The sequence below is a fragment of the Pyricularia grisea genome (assembly GCF_004355905.1).
Source record: "Pyricularia grisea strain NI907 chromosome V map unlocalized Pyricularia_grisea_NI907_Scaffold_6, whole genome shotgun sequence".
NCBI classification, from domain to species: domain Eukaryota; kingdom Fungi; phylum Ascomycota; class Sordariomycetes; order Magnaporthales; family Pyriculariaceae; genus Pyricularia; species Pyricularia grisea.
In genome coordinates, this window is record NW_022156719.1 from 1,414,291 (window position 1) to 1,439,931 (window position 25,641).

A 25,641-nucleotide genomic window follows, 5' to 3' on the forward strand; every position below is an offset into this window, starting at 1 on the left:
CTGCTATCTTTTTTTTTTTTTTAAAAAAAAAAAAAAAAAAAAAAAAAGAAAAACCAGCGACGCAAAAACGAACAGCAAAGATGAAATATTTATATATAGCCATCGTGACTGTATACAAAGGTGATGTGATCGACTATATGTACGAATCCTTCAAGTCCGGTCTTGCACGGCTTTTCATAAAGAAGCCAGGTAAGATGTGTACATCCTTTTCCAGGAAATATTTAAAATGGCAGCAGATCGCCGAGTCCGTATCACCATTCTGTCCAGCACGGTGGACTACAGTTTCACACCAGCGCCGGGCTCCGGATGACGCCAACTTCTCCATTGCGCGGACACAGTATGGCCTTTTCATTTGGCCACAGACAGCATAGCCTTACGCATTCCATGCTTATCCAGTCTCCGGGCAAGGAGAAGATCTCTGACCCAAGCACCGTGGGCCCCTGGCTGCCATGCCATCCATCTGCGGCGTGAGGCAACTTCACCTTTGGATGCAGCTGTGGTACCGGCGACATATTCCAAAGGCATACCTGAAATGATCCGGATAGGTAGACCAGACTGTTGCTTGGCGAGAATCCAAGCACCAGGGAGATTTGTGAGGAAACGGCCGTGTCAAGGACCAAGGGATTGATGGCCTTTGGCTCGGTTCCCGCTGTTACTGCAGAGCTAGCCTGCTGCGGTGTAGCACTTGACAAGAGAGAACTGGCTTCTAGGGATAAAAATATTTTTTCTCCAACACTTCCTTCTGCGACAGCCAGCTGAGCCAGTATGCGCTTCTTATCGTGAGTCACCAACACGCGCTCAATTGTGTGTGTCTGGGACGGAGAAACGGTTGCGGTAGTCGAATATGAGTTATCAACATCATGAATAGTCATGTAACAGAGGTTGTAGGTCTCATGTTCAACCAGGTCCCAATCGAGCACATGGGCTGATTTGGGCCCTAATCCTACAACCAGTGCAGTATTCTGGGGGTGGACAATCCATCTGCACTTTGCCGTTCCCACCGGCGCCGACTTGGACACAGCAGAGGCTGCCGTTGATATTAGATAAACCGTGGATTCGGTGTGAACCATGATGTGGCTCCCGTCTGGTTGGAACACGAGCTGCAGTATGGGCCCTCTCGTGGTTCCTTGCATGGATACAACCACGGGGCACCCAATAACTGGATCTGACCCGCTGGTACCGGGCTGTACCGAGACAATGTAGATACTCATACTCGGGTCGGCAAAGCACAGCCATCTACCATCGAGGCTCCAAGTCATGAGGCTGCTGCCAAACGAAACAGGGGAGGCGTGCAGCGTTGTGGCCGTGCCGCGCAGCGCGTCATGCAGCGTCACCACCCCCTTTTCAGTGTTGCAACAGTAAAGGCGGCCGACCGGTGAAGGCTCCAGCGCTATGATGGGGTCAACCCATCTAGGGGTTATCTCGGAAACATTGGAGCTGGGAGATAAACTGTCGAGCTCACTTTCGGCGTCGGGTCCTTGCCCCGTCGGCTCCGCATATCTCAGCAAAGCGTTTGGCCCCCAGACATTACCATAATCTCCTCTGAGATCATAGATACGACGAAGGTCTGGGCTGAACGCAAGACCCAAGACAAGGTCCTGTGCAGCCACTTGGTATATGATCGTGAGGGATGAGGTAGTGAGTATCTTGACCGCCCCACGCGCGTCACTAGTAGCAAGGAGGTTCCCGTCCGGGCTCATGGTCATTTTGTTGGCACCGACCGACTTCTCCTCAACCTCGTTGTAATACGGCGACCATTGGAATATCTGGCCTGTGGTGTAAAGACCGTAGACTTGGGCCTCATGTGGGTGCCAGATAGCCTCAAGCACCTCGCCTCGATAATTGGCGTCTTTCTTCCACAGATGGCCGATGTGGGTAGGCCCATCCGCCTCCCAGGCTGAAAGCGGATGTCCGCGGTAAGCAACCGTGACCATGGTTCCGTCCTTGTTTAGGGCCATGTGGCTTGCCGCGTTCAGGAAATGTCCTTCCAACTCCTGTTCCTCCAACTCTGCAACCAGCTTCCATGTCGGTGACTGTTGGCTCAGAGCTAACGTTCGGACACATCTGTCATCAGTTCCGACAAACAGGGTGTTGTCCTTCAGAAGCATTACTAGCGGCCGGAGGCCAATCTCGACGTTTGGAACTGTCACAGTACATACTCCCGAGGATACTTGCCACACTTTGGTGGTTCGATAACCATATGTAACCAAGGTATTGCCCCTGCTGTTTGTTTGCATCCTGTACAGACGTTCACCGTGTTTGATGGGGCTAGCTGAGTGGTGATCCAGGGTGGTCGAATTGTATATCAAGACTGTACCCGAAGAAATGAGGATAAAGACATGTGCACCTGCGACTTGAATAAAGGCCGCATAATTGCGGAACCCGAACGAAAGGCGGCCGAGCGAGTCATCCCAATTATTGCTCGAAAAGCCAGACACAGTCAAGACTCGTGGCTCGACCTTCCCGAACTGTTGATATATGGCCGAGTTGTGTGGACATAGCGCTGGTACTGCCTTGTATATAGATTGTGGGCTCCGGCGCAAGTTTCCGCCAAACTTACCCGCCAGCTTGGTGAAGTCAACAGCCCAGCACTCAAAAAGCTCCAGCTCTTTAACGTTCTGATGAGTCTCTGTGCCTAGGGCGTCGTGCTCCCTTGCAGCTGCAGCAAACCTTGAGAGGCTTTTGGAGGCGCGAACGAGGACGCCTAGGCGGTCGGTCCTCACGAGAATATGTATCCAGGCCAGCACCCAGGGGCCGGACAAAAACTTCCGCATGGCGTTTGCTGTCTCTCTGCAGCCTATCGGGGCTGCTACCAGGTGTGATGACCAGTCACCGGCGGCGTAGTTGACAAACTCGGGCATACTACCTCGCCCTATTTGCCCCCGCAAGCCTGTGGCTGTCAAGCTGCGCATACAACTGAGAAATATCGTCCTGTGTGCCTCACTGCGTGCCAGTCCAAAGGCTCGGCTGCTGCTGCTGCTGCTGCTGCTGCTGCTGTCCGGGTCTAGGAGGTACTCTCGGGCCGAATGGTGGACCAGAGTAAAGTTCCCACCGTTGTCGATGACCGCGAAGCCGCCGCAAAGATCCGCCACAGTTCTCTGCATGTCGAAGAAGTCGTCCTTACCCAGTGCGTGCGACAGCTCAATGACCTTGAGCGTGCGGACTGAACATGCGGCAAAGTTCAGAAGCTTGGTTGCGAAATCCCTTTCCGGCGGAGACTTGGCCGAGATGGACGCTGCCATGCGGTCGTACAAAGCATTCATACCACCAGGCAACTCCTTTAATGCCGCCTCTGCGTCTGCTTGCGTGTAACAGGAGTTCAGCCGCTCCACTGCTAGGCGCACCCACTGGCTGCCGCAATAACTGTCAGCAATAGCCCCTGAACTCTTCATGGTTGTGGATGCAACAAGTTGCTGTTGGACTGTGTGGACTTGCCAGGAAATTATTCTGTGCTCCTTCCATAACACGCTCTATCAAGCTCTGCCTCAGATCCAAGTCTCCCAACAAGGCGAGTTCTCTGTTGACGTATGCTCGAAGGTCTTCGACCCGGCCGTCTATGTCGATATGAGTTGTCCGCACTGCTGCAGGTAGCCTTTGAAACTCAGCATCCAGTTCGTTGGTGCGTCGACCGACCAGCAGGACTCGGATTGGCAAGTGGAGTGAATGGAGGTCGGCGAGGTATTTCAGTAACGTGCGCGGCTTTTCGGCCTCGTCGATACCATCGATGACCCAGAAGATAGAATTGCTCATAATATCAATGCTGGAAAGCGCAGACTTGATACAGTCCCAAATGGTCCGTGAGTCAGCTGTGTCGAACCCGATGGCCTCATCTGCAAAGCCTAATACCTGCTCCTGGAATCCAGGCACGTTCAGCCCCATCTGGTAGGCTAGCGATCTGAGGATCATGCTGAGCGTACGCTTCTTGCGGTCCGCAAAGCGTATGAAGAAGTACTGGCAGTAGCCGTCGGCAGCATCTCCGACAAGACTATCGATAATCGTCGAGGCGAGGACAGACTTCCCTGCCGCGGCACTGCCCGTCAGCCATATGATGTTTGGCGATTTTTCATGCGACAGCAGCCACTGGCGGTACGCTTGATCCTGTAACAGCCACTGGCCAGTTCCCTCGATCCACTGATCTCGGAAGAAGGCGTAGTCTGTGTTTGGGAGCTCTGTGATGCCCAAAATCGACCGCAGGTCTGCTGATTGTCGGCGCCCCTTTCCATCTGTAATGTCTCGTCCTTCTGAGCCGCGTCCGGCCTGGCTGGTGAGTATCTTGCTGAAGAGTGACTTGAGGACGTTCCTGACGGTTACGTAGTTTGGGTCATCTGGACTTGAATATTTGCATACTCCATGATGATCTGCGTTAGTCAGAGGCTTTGATATCTCCCCTGGGTAGCCTAGAACAGACGATTCTTTCTCCAAGACCATCTGCGTCAAGTGTCAGTGGTCGGAGTCGGAGGATAAAAGCAGATAAGAGAGTATGGTGTGTGAGAAGATGGTCAGTATCGACAGACTCACAACCTTGGTGTTCTTGAAGCCGATCGGGGTAGGAATAGTCTCGTAAAAGGAGACTATGTCGAGCGAGGGGGCGATGTGACGAAACTGCTCGTTTAATCTCTGTAGAGTAAAAGAGCTTTTGCTCAGTTCTGATACATAATACTTGGCGCTAGTAACACCCAAAGTTGACTGCAGGATGCGGTTGAGTGTTTGTGCAAGATTAGTGCCGCGGTGAGGCGTGGAAAGGAATATTATGGCGGATATGGCCCTGATTATGGTCTCGTATTGCGGGTCGTGCTGCCCTTGTATATAGGCCTTTTAGGGTGGAGGAATAATCAGTCCAATCCTCTGATGTTGTAAGGCGCATAATTAGGTAGTCAATTCGAATGCACTGTTGAGTACTCACCTCTTTGACGATAAGCCCCCCCATGCTATGAACGACAAATATCAAGGGAACCTAGCTGTTTGTTTAGCATACGGTATCTCTGTCATTTGTAATCCTTCGCGGTTTCAGGCTTTGATTTGCCAAAACAGACTGACCTTGTCCATATCCAATTCCTCTCCTTGTTCGTCTCTTGCATGCTTCAGATCAAACAAGAGTTCTTTGGCAAAGTCCAAGACTGACGTGTTTACGCTCCCCGGCTTCTGGAAATCAGCATTGTAGCCAAAAGTCAGGATGCGAGCTCTACGGAGATCCGATTCCAGCGGCAGGAACTGGAGCGGCCAGAATAAGGCCGGGTCCGCGTCCTTGGACCATGTCTTCCGGCTCGTGCCACCTAGTCCATGAACGAAGACGATGTTTGCCCTATGGGAATCATTGGGAGGTGAGTAGACGACCGTGAGACCTCGTGGACCGTGGTCAACAGCTGGAGGCTCGCTAGGTCGTCTTGAAGGGGCTGGAATGAGGTCTTGTAAGTAGCTGCGCTCTGTTGTCGTCCGCGAAAGAGCTTCGTCTGGCGCGGCTATAGTTGAAGAAGCATCTGATCCGGACCCATCTGCGCTTGAGCCGCGACGATCAGCTTTTGGCCTCCGACGAAAGGAGGTAATTTTGCGGAGCTGGGTAGACTTAAATTAGCACATTCTGTACAGGATGATGAGAATCTGCCTGGTTAGAATGCTGAGATAGTTGGAACTGCACAGTGGCTGATTTTGTCATGGAACATACCATATCGATTTTCAAGTTAGAATGAGCCAGATATGTATGCAGAAACAACAGGCCAATAGTGATCATTTGAGGCTCTTTATGATGTGGTGCGTGGTGGTACCCATGGACGGAACCACAAGATTTTGCCGATGGTACTTTGACAAACGATCCAGCAGTGATTGTCTAGCTAGGTACCAGCTTTACCATGCGCAGCCAGGTGAGCTATGCTATGGTCCATTTAGTGTGGTTTTCTTTTGAGATGCAAGATGCAAACAAAAAATCCTGTGGCACGTGGATCACGAAAGGGTATGGGATAGGTGATAAGCAGGTAAGGTGGATAGGGGAGCAAGTTCAGGTAAAAGTCCGGCAGTTGACTATGGTAGGTAGTTGCCTAAATAGGTAGGCCGTTACAAGCCAGGGCTGTTCAAAAGATGGGTGTGGTATCCCGGATCCCACGGAATAATGGAAACAACACCAGTCCACTCACCATTTTCCGGCTTCCATTCCCTGCCTCTGTTACCTTCACTGCCTGCCTACCTTACTATCTTGGTTGCCGACCTTGGTGGTACCTTGCATTCATCTCTAACCCATCGTGATTCAAGCTTGGATTTTTCGTGCCTTCCTGATTGTGATTTCCAGTCCTTAATTTACCTCACAGTCACTGCCTTACAGGCATGTGTGGCTGATAGTGGTTGCCTCCCATGCCCAAGGCCATTTGAAATCAGAAGATCCAATTATGGCAACCCCCGCGAAGGATTACAGCAAAGCTGACAGTGGAGTGCAGCTCTTATGCTGGGGTGTTCTGCAAATAAGTTGCTCCAATAATTATTACCCCTCTTCCCTCTTGTCGTTTTCTGCGAATTTTCGTATTCTTTGAGAGGAGAACGGCTTGCAGACCTTGCAGGAATATACGTAGTAGGGTGCCATTGGGTGTCTTACTATCGGCAGGGATAGGACTTGGCATACAATTCTAACACAACTGAGGTTTAGGTGCAGCATCTTAATAGGTGAGATAAGGTAAAGGTATGCATACCTTACCTACCTAGGTACACACCAATACTCTTCGACACAGCCTTTCCTACCCCTCCCATAGAGGTAGATTTTACACCAATTCAACTTGCCTGGCTGATACTTTCTCTATATTCATATAGCTAATATTCTATCTCATGGAGGGAATTGGTGGACAATATCTATTCACAGTAGGGGTATCATCGTTTCACCCACTATCGACCAAGATATAACAAGTCTATGTATTTATATCAGCATCAGACCTCTAAGTCGTATACTCACTCCTCACCACCAAGACCGCCGACCCCACCTGTATCAAATCCCTCAATCGAGAACAACAGTCATGGGGGATTTAGCAGTAGCTCCTAATTCAGTTGGGTCTTCAGTCCTGGCTTCAAACACAAAAGACTCACAAGATGAGTGGGTTCCGAGTATAGGGGGTAATTTCCCCATCCACCAGACCATATTCCAAGGTAGGTTAAAAGGCAGCAGCAAAACACTCGAAGTATAGTGTAAGACTATAGTGAAACAACAAAGAGTAGGAAGCTGACAGAAGATTAAGCAATGCCAACCGGCACGAAAATACTTTCTGCTGTTTCTTCGGGAGTCTCTGCGTGGGCCAAGACGGCCAAGATAAACGTCGTCCAGCCGGACGGTACTCCAAAGCGATATTTCCTCAAGGTATGTCAAGTCTTCAAACTTTTATCCATAATCACCCAAATCTATCAGACATTCCTTGATTCTAAAGCTATACCGACACACCCCTTCTCCCCCACCAGGTCGCTTCAGGCTGGAGTGCCAAGGCTCTGTGCGAGGGCGAATATGAGTCCCAGCTCACAATCGAGGAGGCCGTCGGCCCAGGTTTTGGACCTAGAGCTCGAGCTTGGGGCGAGTTCGACTCAGGCGGCACACATTTTTACTACTTCTTGTGTGATTTCCATGACATGGATATGGCAACAGCGCCCGAGCCCTTCTCTTTTGTCGACAAGATTGTCGCCCTTCATCGGAGCAAAAAGTCTCCCACGGGCAAGTTTGGTTTCCACTGCGCCACCGTGTGCGGATCCATGCAGCGGACAGTCCCATGGGAGGACAAATGGGCCGACTCCTTCACGCACCTGCTCAAGGATGTAATTAGTTACGACAACCGCGTCAACCCGCCCTGGCCAGAGTACGACCGCGCATGTCGCATCACCATCGACCGCGTTATCCCCCGAGTCCTCGGCGCACTGCAGTCCGATGGCCGTACTCTGGAGCCCGTCCTGATCCACGGCGACGTGTGGGAACAAAATGTCGGAATCGACATGGAGACGGGCGAGACCCTGGTCTTTGACCCGGGCTGCACATATGCCCATAACGAGATGGAGTTTGGCACCTGGAGAGGTTCCTGGGCTTCGTACTTTAGCGACCCCGTATACCAGCGCCTGTATCAGATGCAAATCCCGCCCTCGCCACCCGCTGAGGAGTGGGACGACCGGAACCGAATCTATGCCATGCATATCAATATCAATGACTCGGCCGGACACCCCGGGAGTACTTCGAGACAAGTGTAAGTTGTCCCACAGAAGATATTTGACGGTATCTCTCGTTCTCGTTGCTTCCCGAGCTGGGAAACTGGCGATGTGTTGCTGACTTCTCTTTGTTCACCATAGCGCCTACAACGACATGCTGTTTCTCATTGCAAAATATTTCCCCGAAGAATTAGAGGCAGACCCTGGCCTGGGGAGATATGATCCACAACAAGACATCAGTGTGACGGGAGCATATGTTCCTCATGTTGTACAACAGCTCGAGTAGGGCAAATGGGCCGGATTGCTGACTTGCTTTGCTATTACCATGACTTCGACCCTGCTGCTAGTATGAATTAGTAGAGAGTCATATAGAGATTCGAAACCTGAAGCAGATATTAATACACGTAGTCCAATAACCTCGCACGATTTTCGGCCAGCTCAAAACAATCTTTTGGACGCCGTTCTCCAAGCCATGCCTTTGTGATAGTCCAAAAAGAACAGAGCCATAATCAAAACGCACCATCCACCCATGAGCGTAAAGGTCCACCCAACGCCCAGCGCGACAATTATATTTTGGAGAAATGCCACAACTATGGCGGCCAGCGCACAACGGACAATGTTGGAAGACGCCTGCGCTGCCGCTGGCGTCCTGTGATTCTTGTCTACAAGCAGCGTATTGTAAATCTAAGAGGAAATGGAGAAAAAAGTCAATTTCGATACCCCTTCTTGTTCTCTATGCGGTTGGAGAGAAATATCGAAAAAAAAAAGAAAACCACAGAGCAACCGTCTGGGATGACTTACACTAAAGCTTAGCTGCATTGCCAGTCCTAGAATGAACTGTAGACATAGCGGGATGGCAATATGCTTCAATTCCACGAGGTCAGCGATGCCAACTTTTTTTTTTACAAAAGAAAAAAAGAGAGAAAGAAAAAAGGCATTTCATATAAGAATATGTAGAATCACACTGCTCACCATATGAAGATGCACCGTCCACCCAAAAGCAACCACAGAAACAGTGGCCACCGCCATGGGCAACCACACGACGCCCAACCGAGCCCTCTCGACGGGAAACACGTCCAGATCATCAGCGACGTGACGGTCCAGCGCCACCTCGGCCTCTCGGCCACCGGCAACACATCCGTCCCTCACCCGCCGGTACGCGCGGTTCAGCAGGGGGCCGCAGATGGCAGTCGACGCGGTGCCGCCGAGGCCAAAGGGGAGGTAGACGAGGCCAGCCTGCAGCTGGTCGAGGGCGTAGAGGTCGACAAACAGCACCGACAGCGACGCGCAGACGCACGTGTAGACGGCGTACAGGAGCCCGCACGCCAGCATCACGACGGCGTTGTCCCGGCGCGCCAGGATCCTGAGCGATCGCAGCGGGTTCGGCATCGTCCGTGACGACGGCTGGCTGTTGCTGCTGCTGCTGTCGTCATCGGCGTGGTCCTTCCAGTGCCGGATGAGGTGTCGGCCGATTGGAGGGAGTCGCAGGTGCCGAGGGGGTCTGGCTGAGCCGTTCCCTACAATGTTTCGCGAGGTCTCGGGGAGGAAGAGCAGGATGAGGACCAGGCTCAGCGAGGCCGAGATGCAGAGGAACCAGAAGATCCAGGGCCAGCCGGCCGCGTGTGCCAGGCCTCCTCCCAGTACGGGCCCGAGACTGGGTGCAATTGTGGATCTTTTGGGTGAGAGTTGGGTTAGCAGAGATGGATCCATTGCAAGAAAACATGTTGCTCGTGTAGTTGGTTCTAGGGAAATCTTACGCAAAAGACACGGCGGCTACATATGATCCCCTCTCAGCAGGGGTTGCAATATCGGTGACCACACCGTACGCGACGGCAAAGATGCCTTGTCGAGACGGGTCAAATGTAAGAATAAGATCTAACAGGACGTAGATGGCAAGCTCTTGTGGTACACTCACCAGAAATCGCAAAAGCCTGAAACAATCGAAGAACAAGCAGCGCCACGTACGATTTCGACAGGGCCATCGCCAAGTTCGTGACGACATAAAGGCTCAATGAAAACACGCAAGCTGGCCTCCGGCCCAGGATGTCGGCCGCGTCGCCCAGCAGCGTCGGCGCGACGGTGGCGACAGCCATGTACGAGGTTATTGTTAGATTTATGGCATCTATCGACACCGACAGCGACTCGGCAAGCTGCGTCAACGCAGGGAAGTAGATGAAGCTGCTTAGCGTCGAGAAGGCGGCGGAGTATGCTACCATGGCCGTTATGCAGCGCTTCTCGGCCCGGGTAAAGACCGAATAAGTTTCAGGGGAAGGCGGTCGTTCGCCACCTGAAGATGTTTGGGCTTTTTCTGTGTCCATTACGTTTAGGTGATATCGTTTATGTAAGTCACCTTGCCTTTTTAATCATGTGTTCAGATGGCCTGGGGACAATAGCGTCTCTGTTATCCAGAAAAGTTGGTAGGGCGAGCCCAACAAAGGTATTTATCGATATTTATCGGTTGTTGGTATCATATCTTGGTCGGCTTGCAGCTCAACTGGCGCAATCTCATAAAAAGCTTGTGCAGCATCATGATGGTTTACAAGTAGAACAATTCATTGCGGAGACTCAGACGAGCTCAGCTGTTGATTCGTCCAGGTTGCTTCAATTATGCAAAGAAAAGTGAGGGGGCGCAGACGTACAAAGACACCCTTGCTATGACACCTTGGAGGCTTGGATTCTGTAGAATCCTTCATGTCAGATATGCGCTTTTGAGTATGAAATTCATCAAATCACTGAAACCAAAAGTTAGTAAGCAAAGGCATTCCTTTATCGAAAAAAAGACACGGGTGGCATGTCAATCGAGAGTTGATTGTGCCTCGCTGGCCATGCTGCAAGTTGCTCATATGAAAACTCGGAGCACTGATAAATTGACCACACATCAGCATTCATTCAAAGTGTTGCAACTGAAACGGTCCAGGTAGGAAGAAAAGAGTCCATCAGTAGCACTGGAAGTCGAAGAAGTAATTGCAGCTGCAGGAGTGGTATCTTTTGTCCCCAAGAGACAGCTCATTCATTGCCTAGGGCACCATCAAAACTAAGATGCCAGCCAGGTTCGTTAAGCCTCCCAGTCGAGTATCCTAGATCCCACACCAGGCCTGTCCTTTATTTCTTGAATGTCGCAGTCTTGCCAGGTTTCTCGAAATTCATCTTCCTTGCCGGCTTGGGCCCTTGCGCAGTCGTCTTGCTGGTATATGGATCGAAAACCTTGGCACCACCGCTGCCCTTCTTGTCAGCCCCATGATCCCGCTTGCTACGCATGACTGACTGTGCCTTGCTGTAATCAAAAGGTTGCTCGTCATCACTCTCCTCGCCGTCGTCCTCCTCCGCTTCAGCTTTGGCAGCTGCCTTCAGTGCTTTCTTCTCTGCTTTCCTAGCAGCCTTTTCCTCAGCTTTCTTTGCGGCCTTTTCTTCCTTGAGCTTCTGCTTCAGTGCACGTCGCTCTTCCTTTCGCTGTTGCTTCTCAGCCTTGAGCCGCTCTTTCTCTTCAGAGTCCTCTTCCGACGAGCTGGCCGACGAATCATCGTCTTGCTGTGTCCTCCCTTCTGAACGTCCAGAACGCAGCGTAAACTGCTCGTCCTTTACTTCGGCGGCCGTCTCGGCTTCCTGCTTGACCGGAGCACCTCCGTCTTCATCAACATCCATCTCATCCACTTCTGCCTGTGCTAGAGCACATGTGCCATCATCTTCAGTAACCTGAGCGTTGGCAACAAATGAGCTCCAGGGCACAGCAATATGATCTTCATCTCCTCTGGCCGATGAAGCCACTTTGTTGGATACCTTTTCCCACAAGGTGCTCATTGGAAGGTTACCCCATAGCTGTGACCGTGAACCTGCAACCTCTACGGCATCGGGTATGTCGTCATCTCCCTGGCCTGCAGTTGTCGTCTTCGCATTTCTGTATGCATCCGCTAGCGTCATGTTGGAGAATGCAGCATTGGTGTTATCGGCCTTGATGACCTCCAAAAGTGTTGGGCCAGTCGCACCCTTTTGCCGAGCATCCTGTATCAGATCTACAAGCTCGTTCACGGCATTCCTCACTGGCGGGCCCACATTCGTGAAGAGTCTGCGAAGATCGGCAGCCGTCTCCGGCATAGCCCGTGCGATGTCCACGAGTAACTGGTTTGACATCAAAAACATGGGGCTCTCGTCCTCTCTCCGCGCCACATCGTCGCGCCACTTGTGCAATGCCCGATAGACAGAAAACTGCTCTCTGCTAAAAGTGTTGGGCAATCGGTGAATCAGATTGAACCAGCCGCGCGAGCCTCGGCCTGTTTCTCCGTCGATTGTATATGCTTCGTAACGCTGGAGAGCCGTCTCTTTTGACCTCTGGAGTGTCCTCTCAAGTAGGTCCCTGTGAGGATCGCCGCTAACAGATTGCCTGAGAAGCTCATTCCTCATCATGTCATACACATACAGCAGGTAATGCGTATCCGAGCGCGCATAATAAAGCATATCTTCGGGTAATGGCCTAGAGGGAAATTTTGTTAAAAGCCCGACAATTACACAAGAGGCAGAGCAACTCACCTGATTCGCCAATCGGCAGTCTGATAACGCTTGTCCGCCTCGAAGTCGACAAACTTTTTGAGGAGATACGCAAGGCTCTTGCTAGGGTACATGAGCGCCTCAGCCGCGTGGAAAGTATCGAAGAGTCCGACAACGTAAAGCCCCAAGTCCCTCTGGAGCCACACAATGTCCATGAAGGCGCCGTGGAACACCTATTCGATAAAGTTAGTATCCTTCAATGTCAAGGCAGTTCCTTGCGGGCCGAACAGCCACTTTGAGTGTAATATCCCAGGTTACCTTGACGATGCTCGGGTCAGCAAACACTTCGTTCAAAATCTCCAGTTGTTGCCTCCATGGCTTAAGAGTATCGACAATCCAGTCCTTCTCTCTAGTGCTAATCTGCATCAGCGAGAGGAGCCCGTGGTAGGTTCTGAAGTCATGGTGCTCGAGGTCGACTGCAATTTCCTTGGCCTGCTTCAGCTCCTCCAGCATCTCCAGCACACCTTCATAGGTATCGACATAGATCGGAGAGGATTTAACGACGGGCGTGTACGGTATAGGATCGCGCTTCTGGTATACGCTTTCTGGGTGCCTCGATTGCAGTATTTCTGTCTCGTACGGATGTTTGTACCTGAAAACGCCATTAGTACCTCGAGTGTCACCCTTGTACCGCAACTTTCGTATCTTTTGATTATAGACCCTTCGCTTGGCGGGATTTGCGCGCTCTTCGCCCGAGAGCGGTGGCACAAGCAAGGATAGATGAAGAAGGTAGTCGTACTGTGTCTCTGCATCCTCGTTATCGAAGGTGGTCAAGCTCTTGTCAAGGGGGACGATGGCGTGAGGCTTCTTGGTCAAAAGTGGCTTCCAAGGTCCTTTGACATGGTTGTTTGGCGGAACGTCAAACGCCTTTTGGGGCTTGATTATATTTGCGTAGCGTAGGGATCTGTCAAGGATACCCGGTTTCGACTTTTTGGCGGTTGGGCCCTATAGCTTTTTTGTTAGCTGAAGGTCTGGTGACAGGCCAAGGTTTGATGGGGGGTGAATAACTTGCCATATCGGCAGTTGGCGCATCCTTCCTCTTCACAAGCCCCGTGTACTCGTCGATGCATGTATCGGCTTTTTCGAGGGCAATATCCAGCGAGTCCACAATGGCCTGCCAGTTGTCGTCAACTTCTTCGGCGTCTTCCAGCTCCAAAGCTCTCTTGGGCTTGGAGCTCTTGCCACCTCCCAAGCTTGCGGCCGTGTTGACCAGCGATGACGCCAAGCTGAGAAGCTTCTCACGCTGTTCATCCAACAGCTCACCGGCCTCCGGATCGACACTACGGCGGAAGGCTATGTCCTGGGTCGCGATCAAGTTGACCTTGCGGGTGGTTGCGACAAGGGCTGCTTGGATCTTGTCCTGCAGAGCTTTGAAATCGAGCGGTTCTTCCATGGTGGCAGGCTGAGACACAAGCTCAGGCGAAGCAAGATGGAATGGAAGATAAGGTACCTTCAGCAGGTATTGATGTTGAAGGCAAGTTGAGTAATTGAGATGTGCCTGCACCTGCCTACAAGTCGCATTTCCGTCGCTGATCGCGAATCGCGGGATGAGGAGATCAGACGGGTGCTTTCCTAAATTTTTAAGTGGGGCACCGCTAACCCCTGCACAGATAACTGATAACAAAATGACGTCTGGGTCTGGGTCGGCACGTTTGGAGTTACTCCGTAAGCCACGGCCGTAAGCATTAGTGTGGTTAAGATCGATCGCGCCGCTGCACTTTCTCACGATATCCGATACCAGGTTGCCGTCCTTCTTTTGCACTCTTCAAAATCCTGGAACCCTGAGAATTCACTTCTCGCGCTGCCCCGACTGCAACCTTTGTGGCAAAGACTACCTACTTTTGTCAAAGCTTTTTGAAGATCTAGGGCTTGCTGCAATGTCGGCCTCACTCGCGCCAGAATGCAACGAGGTTAAAGAGTAAGAAGGCTGATTTGCAGGAACTTTGCTACCGATTGTTGGTTCGTATACTGAGCGTCTCTTTTTTTTAGGCGCTACGATACGTGTTTTCTGAAGTGGTACAGCGAGAGTAGGTGCTGCTTTGATGGCCAAGCTGCTTGATTTGATGTCACGGTCGTGTCTGACTAAAGATAATAGAATACTTGCGGGGTGCCGGAAATAGCAACAAGAATGAGTGCGAAAGTCTTTTCAACGATTATCAAAAATGTTTGGGGGTAAGTTGGCTGCAAAGTGGTGTGAAGGGTTCTGGTTGAGAACAAAATTCGGTTTGGCTCGAAAAAAGCGACAGCTACTAGAAATATCGAATGTGTTCGTATATTCTACATGTGGGCGGATCTTGCATACTAATGAGGCGCGGAAATAAAACACAGGTTGCCTTGAAGAAGAAGGGCATCGACAAATTGCTTGACGAGGCAAGGGAAGATAACAAAGAAAATGATGCCACCCATATGGGGCGGAGGTGTAAGTCAATCCCCAACTCGTCCTACAACACCAGCCATTGCTCCTATTTGTAGTATTTAAGCTGACGATTGTTCATTCTAGAGCCATAAAAATAGAACACAACCAGAGCAAGCATCCTAGAAACCTTATAAAATAAATTCCACTCCTTCATATTTATTTACAATCCTTTGTCTCTCCCTGTCTCTGTCTCACTCTCTTCCTCTTTCCCCTTTCCCTCCCTGTTTATCTCTCTCCACCTTGCCCTCGTTCGACTGGCGAGATATTGATTATATTGAGAACTGTTCGACCATGGACTGGAAGCCAGATCCGTCCGAAAACAGAATTTATTGCATTTTTAAGGAAGAATTCATTGCGGCTCCTCTCTGATATCTACCTTTTTTTCAGAGTCTCCGATGTTTTATTTTTGTTGTTCATGCTCCTTGTATAGCCTTGTATTCCACATGAACGATCTCCTTTCAATTCAGCCAAGCCGGATTTGTGGGTCGGCGGCAGATTCCCGCTAACCGCACACTGCGAAACCACGTCAGGGGTAAGAAGCTCAGTGCCAATCGCGCAAGCCCATCTGGACCCAGGATCGATTGGCTCCACCGGAGTGTGGTTGGTTACTGCAATGTCGCATCACAGCAATTGGAGTTTATCACTTGGCGATCCCTTTCTTGGGATCCCAGGCTTCTCGCGCAAAAGATTGAACTGATTCAAGAGTGTCGACTTTTTTTGTTTCAATCAATCAAACAGGATCGAACAAAGTCTGGCTTCCAGTTTACCTTTCAAAAGCTCTCCGCCTTTGTGTCCAACGCCACCTCGATACGTACACCGAACCCCGCTGGCGCCTCCCTCACACAACACTTGAGCTGGATTCACCCTCGAGCTCCGAACTCACGATACCGCAGTCGCCCGCGCCGACGTCGCACCGCCCACCGTGTCCTTGTTCGCTGCAAGCAAGCTTTTTAGAGTGGCCTATCCAGTACTTGTTTGTGGATATACAACACTGATAGTTGCGGCCAGCGGTCAATTCGGCCCCGCAATGCGCTATTGATAAGCTCTGCGCAGCTTCAAAAGTCGGCAGTACTATCAGTCGATACTTTGTGCATGGGCAGCTCTCCCAGCTCAGCCTATCCATACCCCGTGGCCCAAACAGCTACGAAGAGTTACACAAGTGCGCGGGGATGAGATCACAGTCTCAACGAGCGATTCTATGCACCCTTTTTCTGCCTTGACGATTGGAATCTTCGTGGCAGGCTACATTACTGCTCGTTGGGACCTTATCAGTCGCCTCTATGAGCTGGTGGTCTTTGCCTGGGACTACGGTGTCTCTGTAAGAAGTGTCCAGCTTTCCTTGCAGGGCCTTGCAGGACCTATACGCCTGCAGGACCTACACGCCTTTCTGAAATAAACCGATCCAAGTGCTAATACTGTCTCGTCAAACCTATCGACAGAGCCGTGCAATTAAAGCCTTTGGAGGCCTAACATTCTTATTCGCCATTGTCTTCGTATCTGTACAACGTTTGGCCACAGGAGAAGCGGTCTTGGTACTACCCGACCTGAATCCACTCCTCACCGTCACAAAGACATAACCAGTGCAAGTACTAATGGCTCTTTTTGTCGACTAGCATCCGCGGTCTCCAAGATCCGGACTGTCGGCTCGCGAGCAGCTGAAAAGGCGGGGGTCGTTCTAGCGTGAGGTCACGCCGTTTGCGACGTCCCGCTATGGCTGGTAAGGATGGCTGCATGCGCGTCTTCTGGCCGATCGACTTGGCGCAGTCATCTCTGCCTGGTGTTATCGTTGGCTGGCGTAACTCCGAACTTGATGTTTTTGTGGTGGCGATCCTGGATGATGTTCAGGTGCGCGATCTTCTTTGCCCTGCAAGGTTTGAACCGATTTGCTGACGGCTAGATCGTTCGTATTATGTAGCCTCGGGATGTCGACTTTGCTCTCAAGTCTGGGACGCTACTCAGGAGCACGCCGCATCCCATCAGTCGCATATATGGATTGTGTGAGCAGCCATCAATGCAAGTCTTGGGGCTTGTGAATATGCCGGACACTCCACAGCTCGAACCTGCCTGGATCATGGTTACCACAAGCCCAAAATCCGCTGTGCAAATAGATTGTGCCAAGGCTCACAGCTTTCAAATCGTCTCATTCCGGAGACCTCTACCCGGCCGAATGCAGTTCGTCTCAGCGGACCCTATTTCATTAGCCCTAGATGACAAGCCCGAAAGCTTAGGCATTCTAGCTGGAGAAATCGAGGCGGAGGATGAGAGACGAGAAAGATTGGAAAAGGAGAAGAAGAAAATGCTGGTAAAGAAGCTGAGAGATCACTCGGTGATTAAGAGGCGGCTTTCACCAAAGGAGAAGGCATTGCCTAGGATCGTCAACCAAATCAATTGTGCCTGGGAACTCGAGCAACTGCTACAGAAGAACGCATCCCGCATCGGGCCTCGTAACCGCATGAAGCGCAGTCTTAGTGTATCTGAGCGCATGGTCGAGTCTGCGACGACGGCTCGGGACACTGTGGCTGGCTGGTTGTGGGATCTGGTGCGAGGATATGTTCTTCCTGTAATCAAGAAGATGTTTATCGCAACGATCATATTCTACAGGTTCGCGGCAGAATTTATGCTACGCCTGCTGGAGTGGAGACCGCGGCCGCGGTACGGGGCGTTGAAGGATGTGTCGGCAACAGCACAGCAAGTAGAAATCCGGCTACAGCAATTCTGCTATTGGCCGATGCAGTACCTGACTCTGCGACGGCGTAAGAATGATTGGGAGAGCGTGACAGGGAGCCACCTCGACTATATTCGGTTTTACAACAGCTTGTGGCTCGTGGCCAACGACGTTATCATCGGCATCGCCTTGGGCTCATACATCATTGAGAACGCCGAGTGGGTTGCGGAGGAGATCAGCAGCTTACTGGGGACCTATACGGTCGATGCGCTGCAGACCAGCATATCTTGGCTGATGGGCTGGCCTGCTGGATTGAAGCTCAACAGCGAGCTCGCGGCGTTCCTTGGTGACCTTTTCCTGTGGGTCATTGCCTATTGGGCAGGTATGTTTACTCCTCTAGTCTGTTTTTTTTTTTTTTTTTTTTTTTTTTTTTTTTTTTTTTTTTTTTTTGGAAGACAAGATTTCTCTGGGCTAATGAGTTTGGCGGCTAACCGCTTACCAGGTTGCTTGGAGGCGCTGAGGCCGGGATTGCCCTATATCATCTGGTTTGTTGGCTACTCAAGTTTTGCAGGAGCAAGTTTACCGATCGCCTTGTTCTCCGACCTGCTCTCCCTCTTATCAGTGCATATCAATTCGTTCTATCTAGCCTCTGCTCGAATCTACAACTGGCAGCTCACCATCCTCATTTCACTATCTTACCTTTTCCGTGGCAAGAAACACAACGTCCTGCGGAATCGTATCGACTCTTGCGACTACGGACTTGACCAGCTACTTGTTGGAACTATCTTGTTCACCGTCTTATCATTCCTGCTGCCCACGGTGGTGGTATTTTATCTGAATTTTGCCATTTGGCGGATGGTTATCATATCCATCAAGGCCGTTTCCGACATGTTGCTTTCATGCTTGAATCACTTTCCGTTGTTCGCCATCATGCTGCGGTTAAAAGATTCAAGGAGATTACCAGGTCAGCTCATAACACACTTGGACCATTGGAGATGTCTCCCGCATTGTTTGGATTTTGGTTGCTGACCTAAGGGCTGGATTCAGGCGGTATTTATTTCACACTGCAATGCGGTCCGTCCGCCACCGGAGCTGTTCCCGGGAAAACGTCCAGCATAGAACTTCACGTGAGTCCTTGGCTACTTTCTTCTCCTGACTTTATTTCCTCATACTGATCCGGGTATCACTCGAGAATTATAGTCCATACCTCTCTCATATGGTGCGATATTCCACCAGTATTTCCAGATGGGCGATCGGCTGCGCAAGCACTATCTTTCCCTGGAGGTACTCATCTGCCTGTTAACGGGCAAGTTTGTACCGCCCATGAACCGCAAGATTCTCTACAGCCTGCAGTACAGTATGCTGCCGGCAAAGAGGCCTGGTATAATGGAGACTTGGGAAGCTCTCGGGGCCGGGTCGAGCTCGGAATCCAGCTGGGAGACGCGCCGACAACCATGGCTGAATCAGGCCGGCGCAGCTGGGAAGCTGTCGAGGAGGGCTCGCGGCGGCAGGTAATGATGGACAGAAATGATACAGACCACTTTTTCATGTTAGAAGGTGTGTTGTCGATGAAGGGCTGAGAGAATTCGCCCCTTTCCTTTTGCATTTGGGAGGCATGGTATGATGGATTAATGCCCCGTTCCTGCAGGTGCGGCTGAAGAATAGGCGGTTTGCTGGTGCTTTCTTTCGCATGGCGTCAAGCGCGCATTGAAATTTCAATCTTCTTGGGCGGTCTTCGCTTATTCTAGCATGAGCTGGAGGATCATTGAATGACATATATACCTATAATATATTCCGAGTATGATTATGTCTGTGGGGTTCCATGCTATGGCCTGGAGACTTGTCATGCATGTATGGAGTTAATTCCACGTGGAGTATAACGGTGACTATGACCAAAGTAACGGTCCGTTGAGTTGCCGCACTTCAAAACGTAGGTGAAATATAGCATGGGGCTCAACCACCACAGAGGCAGTCTTGAATGTATATACGACAGTGGCGAGTATACGAAAAACGGCAAATGCCAACAATCATTAGGGTGTACATTGGTTGGCGGAAGGCGTGGCAGCCATACGCGGCTTCTAGAGCGGCAGCGGCTACGAAAGTATTCCTGGCCTCTTGCCCAAACCTGGCTGCCCCCTTTGCAGGTATGAAAAATCCTCACAATCATGCTATACAGGCTCCCTAACAGTGTTTGATCCCAATAGAGCCGCGGCTTTCCCAGAAGCCTGGTGCTGTGTCTGCGCCAGTGCCTATCTCGCAATACACCACTGATCTCGCATGTAAGTTTGACCCCACAAGTCGCCATATATGCACCAAATTGAGATGATGGTTCCTTTTACTTCATGGGTCAAAAGCGGTTGGTGCTTGTTTATCATGCATATCATTAAACCAGTTTCTATTCCTCCTAAAGCTCAGTGCTGATGCAAGCGGAACTTGGGGAAAGATTCCGATAAGCCTTTGGCGCGAAGTTATAACACCGTGCAACGTGGGCAGTATACTCGAGCCACACTAAAGAAGTTTTGCACCAAGTGCAAGATGCACTGTACATAAGCGTCCTAATTGTTATGTCCCAGAGTGGAAAACTAAAAGAGAGAAGAAAAGGAGAGAGGACACTGGTTCCTGTTTTGGTTGTGGATCAGGCAGTCATTGGGTCGAGCATTGTCCCCGAAGATGAATGATATGAGCCATGAATGCATCACATGGCCGGAAGACGATCATGATTTGTTCAATTTTATTTCGGCATAACAATTTTCAGCTACTTTAGAAGGTTAGGCTGGGTATACGAGGGGAATGTCATGATGGTTATGAAGCAATGTTTTTTGTACATTTGCAAATCGCTCGCTGTGCCATTTGGCTTGTTTGAACATTTATATAATTAGACTTGAGTGCAGTCCTGTTACATAACACAGCAGGATTATTTATTCTTTGGGTTAGTACACAAGTAATATCTTTTCTTCTTTTTTTTTTTCTTCTTTTTTTTAATTATGAGATCAACCATTTTACCTGTATATGTTAATATTGGGTTTTGCTTCCGTATAGTACTAGTTTTACTATTCCAGTTTCAACAAGATACACCGTTGAATTTGACCAAGACTAGGCCATGGTTTGGAAGGCTTTAAAGCCAGCCAAATCCGTGGCAAAATAAATTGAATTATACAACTAATATGGAATGCACGCTGGAAACAGACCAACGGAGGGCTCATTAGTTGCGGTAGGACATCAAGGATGCTGATAATACTGCTTATAGACATTGAAAACTACCGCGGCTCCCATCCACTCGAGTCTTTCGTAGTATAGGGGTTAGTATGCAAGCTTGTCACGCTTGAGACCCGGGTTCGAATCCCGGCGAGAGAGATATTTTTTCCACTTTTATTTTTGCGGAGCAGACAGACTAACTACATTTGTCGTGAGAGTTGGCAGTGTCGTCAAAAAGCATCCAACCTACACAAGTCGCTACTATCAACAGGTTGGTACTTTACTTTCCGCTGTCCTTTGTTTTTGTTTCACAGGCCGTGCTTTACAGTGAACCTCATGCAAACATGGAATGATCTGATCTCCCCTTATTATGCATTGCAACACAATACCTGGACGCCTCGACAGGAACAGGCCATGGCGTGCGGGGTAAGGATAATGTAAGCCGCGGTTAACAAACCATAACAATAGCAACCGCCCGACCTCTTTCCAATTCCTCCAACCTTTGCCTCTAACTCCTTTCATACACACCTAAACAATCAGTACAGAATTGGGTATCGCCAGTCCAAACTCAATTGAATTTTATTCTTTTTACGGTGTCATAAACGCCCAACCCATCGCCGAGAACGATATTCGGCTATCACCTAGCCAGCCACTCGCCAGGCCGAATTACCTACGAATGGGTCCCAATTCCCCAGACGAAGGACGCTTCCCGTCTCCATAAACGACCCGCAACTCGCTCATCCCATGACCGCTCGCTCCATTATTGGGTACCTTGACACAAGCGAACGACGGGGAATTGTTTTCTTCCACCAAGCACAGCGAGAGAGAGCCCGTTTGCTGTAGGCAAGGAAACCGGGAGATTGATCGATAAGTCTCGATTTTCGTCGATATGCTTTCAACTGATTCATCAGCCTACGACCTAGGAAAAGGAAAAGGTCAAAGAAAAATAAAAGTTTCTTTGCTTGCACGCATTTGAGTTGTTGGGACACCAATGAGGCAAGAAGCCATCATCTTTTTTTCCTTTTTTTTTTTTTTTTTTTTTTTTTGTTGTGGACACATGCATTCCACTTCCCATGGGGACGGCCCCGCCGGCTAGTCGCCGCGAGACCATGGATGGGATAGCTCCCGTTCGAATCCAGTTCTGAATATTTTGCCCCGATCTCGATTCCTGTCGTTTCCTTGATGCACGTTCCCTGTGATACCTGGTTTGCTATGCCTGAACTCTTTCGCTGGTGAAGGATTTGGAGTCGTTCAGCATGATTTAAAATTGTCGCTCAAACTTGTGTTGGACTGGATGCTTGGCTTTATAATTCTTACGGCTGTCTGGCGTAAAACCCCGTCATTGTAATACTCAAAGCAAGTGCTCGATGGGTGGAGTCAGCGGATGCCGAATCCTCACGCACACCCGGGTATCGTATAACGGCCCGCACAAGCTTTTCAGCGGATCTCAAGAGCTGTCAAGTTCCTAAGTACAGTAGTGCTGTGCTCCAGTGGCTCAGATGCTGTTACTCGAGAAGCCTGAAGATTGGAGGCTGAATGCGATACAATATCAAAATCACCAGGGCAAATATCAGGGCCGAAATTGGAGAGAAAGGAAAAGTCCTTTGGAAAGGTCCTGGTTCCGGAAATGCGTTCGCTAATTTTACACAAGGCAGCCCGAACAGGGGCGAGGTGACTGCCGGGCCATGCTCTATCATGCTCCTCCCCCAGTATCTATGGGCCACCCGATTCTATACACAACGGGTGCCCTTTGCTCTAAGCCGAGGTCTATTTTCCGTATATAATGCTGAGATCTGTCATAGTTGACAGCCCCACGTCTCATTAACCACCCATCATTAGGGTCGCCCAAAGTCGGGGGGACCGTATTGCTCAGCAAAAGTTGATTGAATCGTTTAGGTCTACATCTTGGGTTAGCTTGTGGACGCCAGATAGAGGCAGAGGGACTCAATGGGATATAACTTACGAACTTGGCCATGAGGGCAACCATCAGGTCGAAAAGACCAATGGCCTCAACGAAGGCGAAACCCAGAATGGCGTACGAGAAGAGCTGGCCACGGAGGGCAGGGTTGCGGGCAACGCTGTTGAGGAGGGCGGCGAAAACCAGACCAATACCGATACCGGCACCAGTCAGACCAATGGCGGCCGAACCCATACCGATGTTCTTGGAGACCTCGACCATAGCCTGAGCGATCTCAGACGAGTAGGCACGGCGCTGGGTCTGGAAAGCCTGGCGGCTGATGGTGGCGGCCATCATGGAGGGAGCCGACTGGCGCTTGAGGGTCATGCCTGAAGTTGATGAAATTTTTTGGATCAGCTCGATGCTCGGATAAAAATGCTACTCTTTCACGCAGCCGCGGAGGCAGAGATTTCGACAGCATGCTCTCGCCGAAGATTCCGTCCCGAGTATTCGAAAAAAAATTCTTCTGGGAGCTGAATCGTTCGACGGTCGACTGCCTCGAGGCTCTCCATTGGGTTCTGCTTGCGGTTCACGGATTGCTCAGCTTACCAGTGAAGGTGCGCGCCTGGGTGCGGAAAGCAGGGCGAGCGGCCTTGGTGGCAGTCTGGGCCATGGTGTTGGCCAGACGAGAGGCGAGGACACGGGTGGAGGCCATTGTATCTGATGGAGAGGAGATAGGTCTGAATGATAGACTGGTTGGACAAAGCAAAGGACGCCGGGCTGATTTCGAGATCGAAGAATGGAGGAATGGGAGGACAAGTCAGAGTTTTTCAGAGTGGAAAGAAACTGGAGCTCAAGTGAAGAAGGGGAAGAGAGAGAGAGAGACCTTCAGTGGGTGGAGCCAAGAACGGGCCTCGGTGGTATCCTAGCTCTGAATGAGAGAGCCCAATAGGTCAATGGGAGGGCGTTGAGCGGAGCCGGTCAAACCAGAAGCATCTCAATGGTTTGTGGATCCCTTCTGACTTATTTTTTTTGCTGAGGCTGGCTGGGCGGTGACGAATAAAGGGAACCCGGACTAACAATAATGCAGTGGTTTTCCGGCAGAACCACCCCCAGCCTGAGGTTGCCTGAGGCCCAAGGCTGGAAGAGTGCCTGGGTTAACCGGGATTGGTCAACTATCCCGGGTGACCGAAGGGAGAAGAGATGATGATCTCGGACCCGCTGGGTCAGGTCGGGCGGAATCGGAGAGTGACAGAATCTGGGTTACACAGCACGAGCTTACTTGACTGCTATCTTGGCACATGGTATCTGACTCGGCTCGGGAACAATCTGTTCTGTGCGCCCGGTTCGACTCTCGGCCTATCAGCGAGACAATTACCAAAGGAACATTCTGCTGGATTAAGGCACTCATCAAGCATCAACAGAGGCTGCATTCCCAGCTTCTGGCAATGAGTTGGGAGCCACCTGTCGAGGCTGGCATCTTCCTCCAAAAGCCACCATGACCTCTCAGATTGGCATTTTTTTTTCTTCGCGCAAATTTCGTCACAGTCGGAGACACGGCCAGGGTTACGCCAGGGGTTTGTTATGTTCAGGAGGTGTGGTTGATAATGCGACCCCCACTCGCACCCACTGCAAGCGCAATGAAGCTTCCATAATCCTTGTTCACCTGCGTCAGCTTCAAGCTCGCGAACAACCGGAACAAGCTCGGCGTAGTTCAACCAAGCGTTGCAGCTTTTTTTTCCCTTATCTTTACTTTACCGTTTCCTATAGTTTGTCTCACTGGACTAATTCATACGATTTTCCCCAACGGCTGAAAACTATAAAGCCGAGCAAATCTGCCTTCTGGTCGAAGTATGTTGCCATGAATCACATGCATGAGGACTTGCTCTCTCTCAAGAGAGTAGCAAATCTTTTCTTTCCCCTGTGGAAAGCTGTCGGATAGCTTCCGTGGCCCTGGTCAACTGGCAGGGGTGTGGATAGCTTCCAAGCCCCCCTGGCGGGCGCAACGGCGCCACGCGCAACCTTTACCAGTCTTTTTCGCCTCCTTTGGTCCGCTAGTAACTCTTTTTTTGCCGGGAAAGCAACCAAAGAGAAAAAACCTTTCCTGCCAGCAATGTGCCAGCAGCCACGAGGCCTTATCGGAAGGAAGCTTGGGTTACTTTCTGGATGCTAGTGCATCGCCAAACAAGGTTTCACTTCGCTTTTCGTTGGCCGGCTGCTGTTCCTGGACAACTTTTTTTTTTATTATCTAGTCTTGCTTTGTGCATTTTCTTCTTTTAGACTGGGAAAAATTTTCCTTTCTTATCCCCTTCTCTTTTAATATTATTAGCTCAATACATGTTTGCGCCGCGGGCAATCCAGAAAAGTGGACCCGGGAGTTGCGACGGAATTGGAAAAAGACTTTTTTTTTTTAACCCATCTCGATCGTCAAGGTGTTGCCCGAGTTATTCTTGTTTCTCATTTCTTGTGTCAAGCTTGACTTTGATTAGAATAAGTGGGTACCTTGCAATCTACCACTGTGAGAAATGAGTTAGGCGATGTTTTTGGTGATGTTGACAGATTGATGGCTGTCTGATTTGTTTGATTGCTGGGCTGTTGCATGTTGTGATTTTATGGTTTAATAGGTTTGATGGTAAATGCCCTTTTTTTCGCGCAAGGCCCTCCGAAGAAAAAATTAAAAATTCGATGATCGGTTATTTTACCTTGTGACAGTGACAGCCTTGCAGAATCTGGTCCTTGTGTACAAATCTTGACAAGGGACTGAGCTTA

The 25,641-nt window shown here is 50.3% G+C and overlaps 7 protein-coding genes across 8 annotated transcripts; 3 read left to right on the top strand and 4 right to left on the bottom strand.

The window, feature by feature from the left end:
• Positions 1–284: 284 nt before the first annotated feature.
• On the bottom strand, positions 285–5,932 carry PgNI_08371 (uncharacterized protein; the record flags this gene model as incomplete). The annotated part of the gene is made up of 6 exons (XM_031128367.1): positions 5,663–5,932; positions 5,038–5,553; positions 4,904–4,954; positions 4,519–4,812; positions 3,466–4,428; positions 285–3,347 (listed from the first exon to the last, which is right to left on the bottom strand). The coding sequence occupies exons 1-6, from the start codon at positions 5,726–5,728 to the stop codon at positions 285–287; spliced, it is 4,953 nt and encodes a 1,650-aa protein (XP_030979289.1). The 5' UTR covers positions 5,729–5,932.
• Positions 5,933–7,213: 1,281 nt separating this feature from the next.
• PgNI_08372 (uncharacterized protein) lies at positions 7,214–8,443 on the top strand (the record flags this gene model as incomplete). The annotated part of the gene is made up of 3 exons (XM_031128368.1): positions 7,214–7,330; positions 7,429–8,195; positions 8,299–8,443. 3 exons carry the CDS (start codon positions 7,214–7,216, stop codon positions 8,441–8,443), a joined length of 1,029 nt encoding a protein of 342 aa, XP_030979293.1.
• A 152-nt stretch (positions 8,444–8,595) lies between these two features.
• Positions 8,596–10,475, bottom strand: PgNI_08373 (uncharacterized protein; the record flags this gene model as incomplete). The annotated part of the gene is made up of 5 exons (XM_031128369.1): positions 8,596–8,841; positions 8,959–9,021; positions 9,130–9,829; positions 9,915–9,999; positions 10,073–10,475. The coding sequence occupies 5 exons, from the start codon at positions 10,473–10,475 to the stop codon at positions 8,596–8,598; spliced, it is 1,497 nt and encodes a 498-aa protein (XP_030979292.1).
• A 784-nt stretch (positions 10,476–11,259) lies between these two features.
• PgNI_08374 (uncharacterized protein) lies at positions 11,260–14,092 on the bottom strand (the record flags this gene model as incomplete). Its single annotated transcript, XM_031128370.1, has 4 exons — positions 11,260–12,625; positions 12,682–12,872; positions 12,958–13,644; positions 13,679–14,092. 4 exons carry the CDS (start codon positions 14,090–14,092, stop codon positions 11,260–11,262), a joined length of 2,658 nt encoding a protein of 885 aa, XP_030979286.1.
• Positions 14,093–14,393: 301 nt separating this feature from the next.
• Positions 14,394–15,455, top strand: PgNI_08375 (uncharacterized protein; the record flags this gene model as incomplete). 2 transcript variants are annotated; one of them, XM_031128372.1, is made up of 5 exons in its annotated part: positions 14,394–14,617; positions 14,689–14,726; positions 14,795–14,871; positions 15,028–15,118; positions 15,200–15,455. In XM_031128372.1, coding segments are annotated over 5 exons (432 nt in total), but the record flags the coding sequence as incomplete, so codon positions are not given. The 2 variants fall into 2 exon arrangements, with proteins under 2 accessions (XP_030979285.1, XP_030979284.1); XM_031128371.1 differs by lacking the exons at positions 15,028–15,118; positions 15,200–15,455 and having other exon boundaries at positions 14,795–14,947.
• Positions 15,456–15,770: 315 nt separating this feature from the next.
• PgNI_08376 (uncharacterized protein) lies at positions 15,771–19,576 on the top strand. The gene is made up of 7 exons (XM_031128373.1): positions 15,771–16,433; positions 16,555–16,647; positions 16,729–16,960; positions 17,031–18,162; positions 18,283–18,744; positions 18,828–18,907; positions 18,981–19,576. Exons 3-7 carry the CDS (start codon positions 16,826–16,828, stop codon positions 19,293–19,295), a joined length of 2,124 nt encoding a protein of 707 aa, XP_030979327.1. The 5' UTR covers positions 15,771–16,433; positions 16,555–16,647; positions 16,729–16,825; the 3' UTR covers positions 19,296–19,576.
• A 1,858-nt stretch (positions 19,577–21,434) lies between these two features.
• Positions 21,435–25,567, bottom strand: PgNI_08377 (uncharacterized protein). The gene is made up of 4 exons (XM_031128374.1): positions 23,953–25,567; positions 23,482–23,868; positions 22,939–23,261; positions 21,435–22,873 (listed from the first exon to the last, which is right to left on the bottom strand). Exons 2-4 carry the CDS (start codon positions 23,585–23,587, stop codon positions 22,868–22,870), a joined length of 435 nt encoding a protein of 144 aa, XP_030979288.1. The 5' UTR covers positions 23,588–23,868; positions 23,953–25,567; the 3' UTR covers positions 21,435–22,867.
• Between the last annotated feature and the right edge of the window lie 74 nt (positions 25,568–25,641).

Excerpts from the sequence above, each read along its gene's own strand:
- PgNI_08376 (XM_031128373.1), top strand. The coding sequence starts at position 16,826 with ATGGCTGGTAAGGATGGCTGCATGCGCGTCTTCTGGCCGATCGACTTG. Across the intron at positions 16,961-17,030 it reads CGATCCTGGATGATGTTCAG|CCTCGGGATGTCGACTTTGC; the intron begins GTGCGCGATCTT and ends CGTATTATGTAG. Across the intron at positions 18,745-18,827 it reads AGATTCAAGGAGATTACCAG|GCGGTATTTATTTCACACTG; the intron begins GTCAGCTCATAA and ends GGCTGGATTCAG.
- PgNI_08377 (XM_031128374.1), bottom strand. The coding sequence starts at position 23,587 with ATGGCCTCCACCCGTGTCCTCGCCTCTCGTCTGGCCAACACCATGGCC. Across the intron at positions 23,262-23,481 it reads CCAGGCGCGCACCTTCACTG|GCATGACCCTCAAGCGCCAG; the intron begins GTAAGCTGAGCA and ends CATCAACTTCAG.